Source organism: Andrographis paniculata, unplaced genomic scaffold, assembly GCF_009805555.1.
Source record: "Andrographis paniculata isolate CXL003 unplaced genomic scaffold, ASM980555v1 Contig50END, whole genome shotgun sequence".
Lineage (NCBI taxonomy): Eukaryota > Viridiplantae > Streptophyta > Magnoliopsida > Lamiales > Acanthaceae > Andrographis > Andrographis paniculata.
Genome location: NW_026137585.1, coordinates 547778 through 563107, shown reverse-complemented (window position 1 = coordinate 563107; position 15330 = coordinate 547778). Strand labels below are relative to the sequence as shown.

The following is a 15330-nucleotide window of genomic DNA, read 5'->3' as shown; positions in this document are numbered from 1 at the left end:
ATTAAATTTATAAATTTTTTTATTTTAGTTTTGTTTTTAAATATTATGCTCAATTGTTAATTTTTATATAAAATATCATATTTTATAACTGATTTATAAACTACAATTAAATAGAACCCTTAGAATGTGATTTTCTAATTTAGATTTGAAAAGTGTATTTATTTTGTATTTTAGTTTGAAGAAAAAAAATTATGAAAGGTACAAAAAAAATTAAATAAGTAATAATAAAAAATGAGTGTGTATAATATAATATTTTTAAAAAAATACTAAAAAAAATTTGAAAAAAAATAAATCAAAAGTTTGAGAATAATATCAATTTAAAGTAATAAGTATATATTAGTCTTTGATGTAATGAATGAAGAAATTTTGAAATAATATACTAAACAAAAACAAATTTTTTGATTTGATAGTTAAAATAAAAAAAAAATTGATAAATAGCATCAGATCAAATCATAACCTAAAAAATTGAATATATTAAGTTTGTTATATGTAATGATTTCTATATAAAAATTACTACTATATTTTTATTTAAAATAATAAAATTATTGCTCTAATATGATCATATAAACATTTTGGAAAACTTAACAAGTAATAAAAATTTTGATATTTGACATAATATTTTTGTAAAAAAAAAAATGTGATGTGAATTTTTTTTTATAAAAAAAATATTATTAATGAATAACATAAAATTTAAAAATATTATTACAACTTAAAATATATGTAAAGTCTATTTTGGATGTGTTTTTTTTGCCCTCGCAAAAATTAATCCGAAGGTGTGGGGTCAACTTGTGACTTTGAAGTTATAAATTGAATTTCGATAGTTCCAATAAAAATACAATATATTATATTTGTTCATAAAACAACATATCTAAATACCATTTAAAATAAAAATAAAAGTAAAAAAACATATATATATATATATATATATATATAAAAAGAAGAAGAAAAAAACCTCAAAACAAACAAACCCTATAGTAAAAGGGATGGAAAAGAAGTGAAGAAAAAACAAGGCAAAGTCAGGAATCATAGCACTTATTTTATATAAACAACAATCATGACAATAATGCAATGGCGAAGGATAAACCAGGTGTCTTATCTTAAATTTAATTTAATGTTAATTTCTCCGAAGCAGCACCCACTCGCTCCCCATACCACGCGCCTCACGCGCCACTGTGGTTTCCCCCCCTCCCCGTTCATAATTTTTCTCACCATTTACAACACTGCTCGGACAGGTCTTATTACCACAACATTTATTAAATTCAGTCGAAATGAAACCCAAATTCAAATGAAATGCACGTGGGGCCGCCACCGCCTCTAAAATCTAAATCAATATATATCTATATCTATATATGTAAGTATATATACAACGGCTGCCTTCGAATTGAGTCTTCTTTTTATAGAGCAGCACTGTGATTTCTCTATTTTTTTTTAAATTATTTTTTTTTTAATTTTAATTTTTTTGGATCGCCGGAATCTAAGTTCCGGCGACGCCTCGCCGGCCGGAAGATTCTGGGTGTTTGTCTAAATTTTGAAATTCCGGCGATCGGTTGAATTTGTATGGCAAAAGGTCGGAAATTAACCACCAGTCGGAGCGAGCGGTTTCTGGAGAGCTTCGGCTACAATCACAGTCAGGAGGCAGGCGGCGCCGCCGCACCGGAGCTCGGAGAAGATGAGGTGTGGTCGATAATCGACGACTCAGCCGTCGAGAGCGGCGGCGACTGGAGTTCACGCGCCTCCGTGGAGAGCAACGGAGGTTTCAGCGGCTATCGGAGTAGCCGGCGGCCGCCGGCTCGGCGCCACCGTCCCGTCGGAGGATTGTCTCTGGCGTTCGAAGATCCGAACAACACATCCTCTCCGACGATCGTCCACCAGTTCCGCGGGCAGGACGGCGCCGGAGAGTCTCCCCGCGGCCGCCGGCACGTGGCGACGTCGGCGCCGGTGAACGTCCCCGACTGGTCAAAAATCTACCGAGTTGACTCGGTCGAGTCGATGCATGACTCGGACGACGGGTTGAATGACTCGTCCGAGTCGGAACTCGTGCCGCCGCACGTGTACCTCGCGCGCAGCCGGAAAATGGTGGCCGACTCGGTTTTCGAGGGGGTCGGCCGGACGCTTAAGGGCCGGGACATGAGCCGGGTTCGAGATGCCGTGTGGAGCCAGACCGGGTTCGACGGATAGTTAAATATTATTAGTCTTATTAAATTAATGAGATTACTATATTATATAGTATTAAATATTAATTAAAATAAGAAGTCGTTATTATCTCCATTAAATTATGTAATTTTTTTGCTATTATAATTTTGGGTAAGGAGTTATTGGATCAAACACTATTTTGATGGAAATTCAAGTGTATTTATATATATATATATTTATGTTGGTGTTCTCATTTTTGTAAGATTTTCAGAGTGTTTTTTTTTTTTTTCCCATCAAATTTACAGATTTTTTGTATGAATTTTGTATTCTTCAAAAAGGAAAAAATATATATTTTTTTACAAAATATTATTTAATAACAAATTTAAATAAAAAAATTGAAATCAAATAATAAATAAATAAAAGATATATTATTTTTAAAAAAATGTAATGAGAATATTAAATTTGCTACTATTACAGTATTGAATGGGAGAAATCAATATTATATTGATTTTTCCATTCAAACACATTTGAAACATAGAAATAATACTGCAGATTTGGCACATTTGGAAGATCTTATAAACATGTAATTTTGTTGAACGAATACACTATTTGTGTAATATTGAATTATAAATTATAAATTATGTTTTATTATTATTATTATTATTCTCTATTCGTTTTAAAATAATAATTTTATTTTGTCATTTTCGTTGTTTCAAAACAATACTCTCATTTTTATTTTTGGTAATTAACTCCCATCAATTTTACAAAACTATTCTTATTTTTTTACGATAATTATATAAAGTGAAAATATTTTGATTTTTTTAAAAATAATTTTATACCCACTGTCAATATAATATTACTCCCTCCGTCCCATAAGTAAGTATCAATTTGTTTTTTTTCACGTAGTTTTAGAAATATTAGTATCATATTGAGATATAATAGAAATAAAGTAAAAATGACTAAAATAACCTTATTAGTATGTATGATACAAAGGTAATGACATTTGTGTAATATATTTGTAATGTTAGGTAGATAGTACAGTTGCTAAAAAAGGAAATTGATACTTTGTTATGGGACAGACTAAAATGAAAAATAGATACTTTGTTATGAGATGGAGGGAGTATTATTTTTAAATTTGATCATACTCATTTCAAATGTCCATATTGTTTTAGAACGAATAAAGTACCATATACTTATCGCTCATGTGTTATATGTATGTTAATATGGAAGAACAATCTATAATTGAGTCCCGTAAGGGATGGTCTGGTGGTGTAGGAGTTGGACGTGTGACCGTGAGGTCATGGGTTCAAACCCCCGAATTTTACCAGTGCGCACTCTCGGGTCGGGCCGGCCAAAAATTTATTATTATTTAATCGGTATGATTTTTAATAAAAATATATTTATTTATATTTATATAATATTTTCTAAATTAAAATACAAATTTATAAACTCTGATAGTAACTTAACACAATTATATTCCAAACAATAGGAATTTGGTTATTTGCAGTTTTATTTTGTTTTTAGTTTTGAGTTTTGATTTGAACAATTATTTTGATATTGTTACGTACGAAATTTAGAATTAGGTTAAAAGCCCAAGGTAAAACGAGGAATGGGCCTGGCAATAGGGTTGATTGAACTGGCTGAAGGACACCGTGAGGAAATCAAAGAAAATAAATTTATTTATTTATTTCTAAGGAAAATTCAGGACGGAAGGACCTCAGGTCGGTAGGTCCTCAGGACGGAAAGACCTCAGGACGGAAGGTTTTTAGGTCGGTAGGTCCTCAGGACGGAAGGTTTTTAGGTCGGTAGGTCCTCAGGACGGAAGGTTTTTAGGTCGGTAGGTCCTCAGGACGGAAGGTTCTCAGGTCGGTAGGTCCTCAGGACGGAAGGACCTCAGGTCGGGAGGTCCTAAAGATGAAAGACCTCAAGTCGGACGGTTTTCAGGTCGGGAGATCCGCAAGACGGAAAGACCTCAAGTCGGAAGGTCTTCCGGTCGGGAGGTCCGCAAGACGGAGAGACCTCAAGTCGGAGGGTCTTCAGGTCGGGAGGTCCGCAAGACGGAAAGACGATGAATCGGAAGGTTTTCAAGTCGGGAGGTCTTCGAGACGGAAAAGTTGTCGAGATAGGATATCCGCAGGTCGGGTAAACTGTAGGTCGGATAGAAGGCGGAGTCGGACAAACGCGGAGGCCTTTGATCAAAGACAGGGGGCGGTTGATATGGAGGTCGGCCCAAGTGGGGTCGGGCGAAGAAGTAGGTCGGACGAAGGACGAAGTCGGGCCAAAAGAGCGGAAGGTTTGTGGTCGGCTCAAGGAGCGAAATATAGGGAATTTTGGTCTGCTGGGGACACGTGTCAGCATGAGAAAGGTTGGAAGATGGTTGAGAAGGAGACGTTGTAACCGTTCGGGTGACGGTTTTCAGTACGGTTTCCCAGGGAATATTTAAGGATTTGAATCATCGTTTGGCGAGGCATCTTCAATCAACTTCAACAAAGCAAAGTCAGATTTGGGGATCACCACTTTAAATTTCAGTCTTTTATTTTCCAGTTTATTTTCTGTACCGTACAGTGTTTAGAGATTCCTAATCTCAGGCACTAATTAATCAAGTTTAAGGATATTTTCTATATCTTTGAATTTTACTTTATTTTTGTTGAAAAAATACATCAACAAATTGGCGACCACAGTGGGAGCAAGACACAATTGCTCATTCCAATTCCGGCGATAATTTCATACGTCTTAGATCCGGCCGAATCATCGGAAGGGTTATGGCAGGTTCACAACCGCAATCATCTTCGGCACCGGTGGGAGAATCCGTTCCACCACCTATTGTGCCAAATGCCGGGGAAATCCCACAACCACCAACTGATTGGTGGTCTTATGTTCAACAAATGAACAACCAGCATACCTTGGTTATGCAGAATATGTTGCGTGAGCAACAAACGAACATGTTGCGTGAGCAACAGAGTCAGTTGCAGAACATGATAGATCAAGCATTGTCAAGGGTTAGTCTTCAACCCACTCAAACGCCACCAGGAGTGTCACCGTCCAGACCACAGGCAAATTTCGCAGGGCCATCATTCGTGGATAGTACATTCCCAAGTGCCACAAATCCCAACCGAATGGATCGGGGAAAAACTCCTTTGACTTTTCCCAACAATGTTCCACTGGGACCAAGGGTTACCAATTCGCAGCCGAACAATACAAGGGAGGACAGGCCTGAAGGATATATACATGATCCGATTCATATTCCTGTGCAGGATCCGTTCCAGGTTCCTGATCATCAACGCTTTCATGTAGATCCTGATGAGATTGCACATATATTAAGGGATCAGTATGGATTAACTCCTCAGATGGCTAACCGCCCTGCATATCAAAGACCTTTCCCAGAAAGGATCATTCATGAACACCCTCTCCCAAGGAATTTTCGACCACCCGACTTTCATGCATTCTCAGGGGAGGATGGATCTTCCACCATAGAACATGTTGGTCGGTTCACAGCACAATTAGGAGAAGTTGGCAATAACCCTTTTTATAAGTTACAGCTGTTTGGTTTGTCTCTTACCAGAACGGCGTTTTCATGGTTTGTAAGTCTACCTCCTGGACAAATTCAGACATGGGAAGGACTGGAGATGGCATTTCACGCTAGATTCTTCAATCCTTTACCAGTTGTGTCTTTAACTGATTTACTTGAATTGAGACAGTATCCAGAAGAAACTGCTTCACAGTTTATAGAAAGGGTACGATTGATGAAGGGACGATGTCCTACGGTAATCAGTGAGAAAGAGATGACCAATTTAGTGGTCCGGAATATGCATAATCGTTTAAGAAAGGCACTCACTGCCCTGGATGTTGAGGATTTGGCAAGTCTTGCATCCAAGGCAGGACGTCTAGAGTCTTTGTTCAGAGAGGAAGATCAGCATAACAGGCGTAATAGAGGCCAACATATGGCGAGTATGGGAACAGAAACATGCGACTTTGATTTTAATCAGTCAGAAGAGATGGCAGCCGAAATCCTTTCTGGAAAACCGTATGTATGTCCTAAATTGAAGCCAGTACCAGGATCTGAAGGAAAGGAGCAACCGACCTTTGATAGTTCGAAAGCTGATGAAATCTTTGATATCCTACTGACTGATGGGCAGATCCGTATTCCAAAGGGCCAAAGACTTGCCACTAAAGAAGAAATCAAAGGGAGACCATATTGTAAGTGGCATAATTCTTTCACACACACTACAAGTCAGTGTACTCATTTTAGGAAGGAAATTCAAAAGGCCATCAAGACAGGTCGGCTCAAATACATCACTTTAGGTGTAGACCAGCAACCATTTCCGAAAGTAACAACTGCAATGGTTGACATCCAACCAAGTTCGGAAACAGGGAAAAGTTCGGTCAATAGTGGACAAACAGGGGAGCAAACTCAGGCAAGTCCCAGAAAAAAGAAAGGGAATCAGCCAAACAGCAGCCGACCGGAAGAACGACTCAAAGTTGTTGAAAGGCCAGTCGCTGAAAAATGGGACCGTCCAGACGGTTCTTTTAATGTGGAAGTGAAGGAAAAGGTTTTAGTGCGAGACCACCCGACCAGAAAAACGGGTTCAGTCGGGAACGATTGGGCTCGAAATAAAAAGCCTTTACCCGTTGATATAGATCCTCGTTTCCCAGGTATGAATCGTACACAGATTCGCAATGCCAAACGCAGGTATGCTGCAAAGTATGGGAAACGAGTTCCTGCAGTACAACAAAGAACCGACGAACAAAATGCAGCCGACCACTTAACAGGAGAACAGTCCATTAGAGTCTTTACAGAACAAACGACCGACGAGCAGGGAGCGGCCATTCAGTCTCCAATAAGTCGGTCCAGTCGGGTCTGGTCAGGAAAGCAACCGAAGGACGGATTAGGAGCTTCCGACTATACCAAAAGAAGTTCGTCGGGACAGGGGAAAGGTAAAGGAATGGCAGATGAAATAATTAAAGGTTTTAGATGCCAACATTGTGAACGGATCAACATCAATCCATCTCTGGAAGAATTTCGTATTGAATCTTTGACGGTTCAATCTCGAAATGAGACGAAGGAAGAAGTGGTGCCTACAGAGGAAAATTCAAGATCTGTTAAATCTCGTCTGGGACCACGAATCCCTTGTCGAATGACAGAGATTAACCAGATGAGTGATGAACCGACGTGGGCGAGTCTGGTAGATGATACTATGGACGAACCTTTATGGGCATTCTTGGCAGATGACGAATTAGAGGAAACAGAGTTGGCAAAGATTACAGATTCTGAGCCTCAGTCGGAAGCACCTTCAATTGTGTTTCCTCCTATTCCAGAGGGTGCGAACTCCCATTTGAAAACCGCTGTATGTTAATGCTCACATTTGTGGGAAACCAATCACAAAGGTTTTCGTGGATAATGGAGCAGTCTTTAATGTTATGCCATTGAAGACTCTCAAGAAGCTAGGGAAAGGAATTCACGATCTGTCTCATGTGGAATTCGAAATGACAAGTTTTACAGGGCAGCCGACCAAGCCTGAAGGTATGATGGTTGCCACAATTGAGGTCGGACCAAAGAAAATTTCCACTGTTTTCTTTATTGTGGACGCAGATACTACATATTCTCTTTTGCTGGGACGAGATTGGATTCATGCCTCTCAATGTGTGCCATCAACCTTGCACCAACAGTTAATGTTCTGGGAAGGAAATCAGGTCTTTAAAATGGAAGCGAATGACAACCCATTCGACGTAACAGAACAAGTGGAAGAGTCAGTGTTTTATTCTAGTCACTTGGCTCCGATGTCTCAGTTGTATATGGCCAGGGAATACCCAAACAAGGGTTATAAAGTCACTGGCCAGAACTCGATGTTCTATTAAAAGAACACCTTTACTGTATGGCTCATGATAAAGCCACACCCATTTCCGTATAAGTTGTTTGTTATGGAAGATACAACTTTAGAAGTATGTAGTTCTCTCATTAATAAGTTCTATTTAAAACAGTTATTACATAAAGTAGAAAATAGTAAAGAGATTCTGGATGTTCACCTCCAAGAAGATGAACAATTTCGTTGGCCCGACTTATTAGAAAAAACAGAACCAACAGCTTCATCACAAGACCCATTATTGGAGTTTAATTTAGGAACCGAATTGGTTCCAAAAGTGATCAGGTTAAGTGGTTATTTGTCTAAAGAGCAACAAACAATGATGCTCGAAGTTATTAGAAACAACATTGATTGTTTAGCATGGGATTATTCAGAGATGCCTGGTTTGACAAGAAGTCTAATAGAGCATCGATTGCCCATCAAAGAAGGTTGTAAACCTTACAAACAACCTCCAAGGCGAATGAGTCCAGATCTGATGCCTCAAATCAAGGAAGAAATCCAAAAACTTCTCAAAGTGGGTTTCATTCAACCTTGCCGTTATGCGGAGTGGCTGGCTAATATTGTGCCAGTGGTCAAGAAAAATGGTAAGATAAGGATATGCATCGACTTCAGGGATTTGAACCTAGCTACCCCTAAGGACGAATATGTGATGCCTATGGCCGACATGCTGATAGATGCAGCAGCAGGGCATAAAATCCTTAGTCTGATGGATGGTTATGCAGGTTATAACCAAATATTCTTGGCAGAAGAAGACATTCCTAAGACAGCGTTCAGATGCCCAGGGGCTTTAGGTATTTATGAATGGACAGTCATGCCATTCGGGTTAAAGAATGCAGGGGCAACTTACCAAAGAGCCATGAATTCAATCTTTCATGATTTAATTGGCAGATCTATGGAAGTGTATATTGATGATGTTATTGTTAAATCTTCCAGTTTTGATGAACATTTGAGGAATCTTGAAGAGGCATTTGAAAGAATGAAGAAGTACAAGTTGAAGATGAATCCAACCAAATGTGCTTTTGGAATATCAGCCGGGAGCTTTTTAGGATTCTTAGTTCATGAGAGAGGAATTGAAATTGATGCCAATAAGGCTAAAGCCATTCTTGATAGTCGGCCACCCAAGACGGTTAAAGAAATCCAAAGTTTGTTGGGTAAGGTGAATTATTTGAGGCGTTTCATTTCTAATGCTGCTGGCAAGGTCAGACCCATTACTAAATTGTTGAAAGCTGGAAAAATCGCCTTTGAATGGGGTCCCGACCAACAGACGGCTTTAGATGCTATCAAGCAGGCATTGGTTCACCCTCCAGTCTTGATGCCTCCTAAACAAGGTCGGCCACTCAAACTTTATTTGGCAAATACATATGAAGTGGTTAGTTGTTTATTGGCGCAGGATGGTGATGACGGGAAGGAAATGGCAATCTACTATCTCAGTAAAACCCTTACAGGACCAGAACTGAATTACACTATGCCAGAAAAGATGTGTTATTCATTAGTCTTTGCTTGTACTAAACTCGAGCATTACTTGCTGCCCAGAAGAGTTGAGGTCATATCAAAGGTGGATCTCATCAAATTGATTTTACAGAGACCTACTATGAAGGGCAGACTCATGAAGTGGGCCATCAAATTGGCTCCGTTTGATCTTCAACATTCCCCGTTGAGGGCAGTCAAGGGACAAGCAGTAGCCGACTTCTTAGCAGAATTTTCCCAAGTCGGGTATTCTCATAGTGATAGCGTCCGACCATTCGGTTGTCCATCATATTTGAATACCCTACAGGTCGGATGTGTGCATTATATGAGTACCAGAACATGGGTGATGTTCTTTGATGGTTCTACCTCTGGAAACAAATCAGGGGCAGGGGTCTTTTTGCAAGGACCCGACGGTCAAAAGATTAACTTACAACTAAGATTGGAAGCCATGACCCATAATTCGGCAGAGTATGAAGCTTTAATTTTGGGTTTGGAGGCTTTAATTGCCAGGAAGGTCCAGTTTGTAATTATAAGAGGGGATTCTCAATTAGTGGTCAACCAGGTAAACAATCAATATGTTTGCAATTACCCTCATCTTCGCAAATACAGGGACATCGTGGGTCGGCTATTGACAAAAATTTCAGAAGTAATAATTGAGTTCATTCCAAGGAAAGAAAACCAACGTGCTGATGAGTTGGCTCAAAGGGCCTGTAAAGGAATTCCAGGGGATATGTGGTCGGAGGTCAAGTCGGGCATAGAAGAAAAGACAGACCCAATACGTGATCGAATGGTCGGGCAGGAGACTGTCGGATCTGAGCTCGACTGCGAAGTTACGGTCGGGCAGGAGATAGTCGCAGAGGAGCCCGACTGCGAAGTTACGGTCGGGCAGGAGATAGTCGCAGAGGAGCCCGACTGCGAAGTTACGGTCGGGCAGGAGATAGTCGCAGATGAGCCCGACTGCGAAGTTACGGTCGGGCAGGAGGTATTCGCACATGAGCCTGATTGCGAAGTTATGGTCGGGCAGGAGACTGATGGACAGGAGCCCGACTGCGTAGTTACTATCGGGCAGGAGCCCGACGGCTTAGTTACAGTCGGACACAAAGATACCAGTGAAACAGTGCCCGATTGGAGAACAGAGCTTATCACATATTTACAGAATCCTGGTGCAAATGTTTCAGTTGCGACGCGATTGAAAGCTTTACGTTTTCAATTAATAAATGGAATTTTGTATAAGAGGTCATTTGAAGGTCTGCTTTTGAAATGTTTGGGGTCTAAAGAAGCTCTAGAGGTAATGACAGAAGTACATGGTGGGATATGTGGAGCTCATCGGGCAGGTCTCAATATGAGATGGGCCATTCATCGCTTGGGTTTTTTCTGGCCTAAGATTTTTGAGGATTGCATACAATTTGCAAAAGGCTGCCAGGAATGTCAGAGACATGGAAACTTAAATCATTTGCCAGTAACCGAATTGCAATTTTTGGCAAAACCATGGCCTTTTAAATCATGGGCTATGGATATTATTGGGAAAATACATCCTGCTTCATCAAAACATCATTGTTTCATATTGGTTGCGACTGACTACTTTACCAAATGGGTAGAGGCAATCGCTTTGAAAAATGTGGATCAGAAAGAAGTGATAGACTTCGTTTTGAATCAAATTATTTACAGGTATGGTATTCCTCAGTCTATAACAACCGACCAAGGCCTGGTTTTCACAGGGGAAAAGTTCTCTAGTTTCTTGGCAGAATTCGGTGTTCGATTACATCATTCTTCACCTTATTATCCCCAAGCCAATGGACAGGCGGAAGCAGCAAATAAGATTATTATTGGGATTATAAAGAAGATGGTTGAAGGGAACCCAAGAAAGTGGCATTTGTTATTGTCTCAGGCTTTATGGGCACATAGGAATACCAGAAATACGGCCACAGGGTTCTCACCTTACCAGCTCACGTTTGGCCAAGATGCTGTTTTACCAGCCGAAATCCGAGTATCATCTGGCCGAACAGAATTTACTGATAGTGGTCTTACAGAGGAATACCAACAACTTATGATGCAACAGTTAGAAGATTTGGACGTTAACCGACTCCATGCAATAGGGCAGAGTGTGAAACAGAGTGAAATCAGAGCAAGAAGTTACGGAAAGAAAGTTCTTCACAGGACATTCCAAAAAGGGGATTTAGTCTGGAAGACCATCCTTCCTACATATAAGAAAACTGACCAATTGGGAAAGTGGTCACCGAATTGGGAAGGACCTTACATTGTTCAAAAAGATATTGGGAATGGCGCTTTCATTATTGTAAATCATGAAGGGAGAAGAATACATGATTTTATTAATGCTAAATATCTGAAGAGGTATTATCCTGCCTTTTCAGATAACAAAACTGCCTGAAACAAAATATTATTCAGAACCCATTTAAGGGGTTCGAACCTATTTAAAGGTTCATTTAGTCATCGTGTATTTGTGGGAAGTTTTCTGCCTCTGAATCAGACTTTTCATCCCAGTGAGTGGATATTAGCTCTGGTTCTTCTTCAATAAGATCTTCCAAATCTGGTCGGTACCTTTCCCATTGGCTTTGCAGTTCATCTAAATCTTGATGGGTACGTGCTTGCATGTCTGTTAGGGCTTGATGTTCACGATCAACGATGGTCCGCAATCTTGAAAAAGATTGGCTAAAAATAGGGTGCCAAGGGAGACGAACCGACCTGACGCAATATGAATGGCCAGGTCGAGGTGAGAAGGAAGAACACTTTTGGAAGGAGAAACAATGATGTACCTACAAAGCCAGAATAGAATAAAGGCAGTATGCTCCCGGTCGGTTACAGGAGTCCCTGGGGCCCCTTGCTGGTCGGTTGCGAACTTTGTCCAACCCCATTCCTTCACACCTTGTAAAGACCATCCCGGATGGTCTTCTGGTGGCTCCTGCCCATCTAGGGCTCCCATTACAGGGTCTTCACCCACGACTGGGAGATGTGCGATCATGGCCACGTCCATAAGGGTTGGGCCAAAGGGGGCCGAGGGCAAAAGGAAAGTCCCATTTTCCGCATTCCAGAAGGCGGACATGGCCAACAGCACCTTCTCATGCAGGTTGATAGGCATGGTAGACAGTAGTATTGCTTGGTCGATCTTTTGGGATCGCCATTGGGTCTGGAAGTGTTCTGCTACTCGTCGATACCAAGCACGATACAGATCTTTTGGGTCTGTGAGATAGGTCTTGATGCTGTCTCGGATGCGAACTGCTTGGTAGTTGGGATTGTTGATAGCCAAGGCGTTGCGAGATTCCAAAACTTCCCTCATCCGATTTGAATATTCAGGAGTAGTGCAATATGGACGGATCGTCGGAGTTAGTACTTTCGAGGCTGAAAATGGACCTTCTGGAAGGGTTCCGTCGAAAGGAAGGGCAGGAATGTATTGATTCGCCATAGTTAGACTGTTTTGGGATTGTGATTCACACAGGCTTGTATTGCGAAGAAGGAATAAACCAGGAGTGTTGCAGTAACTGGTGTAGTTGCTAAGGGAGTTTTTCAAGAAGGTAGTGCTTTATGAACTTCCAAACATTTATTGGCGTTTGAAAGTCCCTTGGCGGCGGGCAAGTTGTTACGTACGAAATTTAGAATTAGGTTAAAAGCCCAAGGTAAAACGAGGAATGGGCCTGGCAATAGGGTTGATTGAACTGGCTGAAGGACACCGTGAGGAAATCAAAGAAAATAAATTTATTTATTTATTTCTAAGGAAAATTCAGGACGGAAGGACCTCAGGTCGGTAGGTCCTCAGGACGGAAAGACCTCAGGACGGAAGGTTTTTAGGTCGGTAGGTCCTCAGGACGGAAGGTTTTTAGGTCGGTAGGTCCTCAGGACGGAAGGTTCTCAGGTCGGTAGGTCCTCAGGACGGAAGGACCTCAGGTCGGGAGGTCCTCAAGATGAAAGACCTCAAGTCGGACGGTTTTCAGGTCGGGAGATCCGCAAGACGGAAAGACCTCAAGTCGGAAGGTCTTCCGGTCGGGAGGTCCGCAAGACGGAGAGACCTCAAGTCGGAGGGTCTTCAGGTCGGGAGGTCCGCAAGACGGAAAGACGATGAATCGGAAGGTTTTCAAGTCGGGAGGTCTTCGAGACGGAAAAGTTGTCGAGATAGGATATCCGCAGGTCGGGTAAACTGTAGGTCGGATAGAAGGCGGAGTCGGACAAACGCGGAGGCCTTTGATCAAAGACAGGGGGCGGTTGATATGGAGGTCGGCCCAAGTGGGGTCGGGCGAAGAAGTAGGTCGGACGAAGGACGAAGTCGGGCCAAAAGAGCGGAAGGTTTGTGGTCGGCTCAAGGAGCGAAATATAGGGAATTTTGGTCTGCTGGGGACACGTGTCAGCATGAGAAAGGTTGGAAGACGGTTGAGAAGGAGACGTTGTAACCGTTCGGGTGACGGTTTTCAGTACGGTTTCCCAGGGAATATTTAAGGATTTGAATCATCGTTTGGCGAGGCATCTTCAATCAACTTCAACAAAGCAAAGTCAGATTTGGGGATCACCACTTTAAATTTCAGTCTTTTATTTTCCAGTTTATTTTCTGTACCGTACAGTGTTTAGAGATTCCTAATCTCAGGCACTAATTAATCAAGTTTAAGGATATTTTCTATATCTTTGAATTTTACTTTATTTTTGTTGAAAAAATACATCAACAGATATGATATACTCTTTATAGTCATTTGGTAAATATATATTTTATTATTTATTTTTGTCTAAACAATAAATATTTATTTTATTTTTCTAGTAAATATGGACTACATTATGTATTATAAATATTTTCATATTATTTATTTACATTAATACTTTCGTAATAATTTTACATACAAAATTATTACTAACTATCGTTAAAATATAATATTTATTAAACTTTGTGTAAAAAATAAATATATACTTACAAAGTAGAAGGGATATATATTTAGATGAAATAATGTATTTTTATAGAGACTAACAGGTGTTATATAGTAAAAACTTAAAATAAAATTACAATTACACCTAAAAAATTAATGATTTTATTTTTTTAAAAAAATGATTTTTATTTGTGAATTTTGATTTTGAATAGTAAAATTTGAAATAAAATAGTTATTTGATGTATATAACTATGTATTGATATAATATTTGTAATGTTAAGTTAAATTTTAATGTATTACAGTAAATAAAAAAATATTTGATTTGATGTTTTTGGAGAAAAATATTTTATTTTAGAATAGTAAAATCAAAAGTAAAATTTAACATTACATCAATTTCCTAATTTCTAACCATTCTTAAAATTCTTCAAAATTCCAAAGATTTGTTTAGTTTGATTTTTTTTTATATTTTGTTTTAAATAATTTTAATGTATTTATATATATATATATATATATTTATATTGAAAACCATTCAAATTGAATAGTAAAAAAAATTATTAGGAATAGCAAAAGAACTACTTTTAAAATTTGAAAACTCTTACGTTCGGATATACTTTCAAATCAATATAAACACTATTCACTTTGTACAATTTTTAATAAAAATAGAATATTTATTTTTATAAAATATCAAATCAAAATATTATTTAAATTAATGTTAGGCCCAAAGAATTCATGCACAACAATTATTGTACGAAATGTCTTTATTAGCCATGAATTTTTGTTACCCTCTTCGAACATGGGAAAGTGACCATTCTTGCATTGCAGCATGTTGGCCCTTTTTTGTCTCCACAAAACTACCACAGTAAAATATTATACAATAATTTTGAAAAATTGATATTATTTATTTATTTTATAAGAAATTTCATCAGATATATATATATATATAACATCATATACTATTTTTTTACAATTCTCAAATTTATAAAATTCCAAGAATTTTCAAAAGTTTG

General features: G+C 39.1%; 1 protein-coding gene across 1 annotated transcript; it reads left to right on the top strand.

Moving 5' to 3' along the window:
* Window positions 1-1372: 1372 nt before the first annotated feature.
* On the top strand, window positions 1373-2383 carry LOC127253335 (uncharacterized). The gene has a single exon (XM_051277884.1). The coding sequence runs from the start codon at window positions 1558-1560 to the stop codon at window positions 2176-2178; it is 621 nt and encodes a 206-aa protein (XP_051133841.1). The 5' UTR covers window positions 1373-1557; the 3' UTR covers window positions 2179-2383.
* The last annotated feature ends 12947 nt before the right edge of the window (window positions 2384-15330 follow it).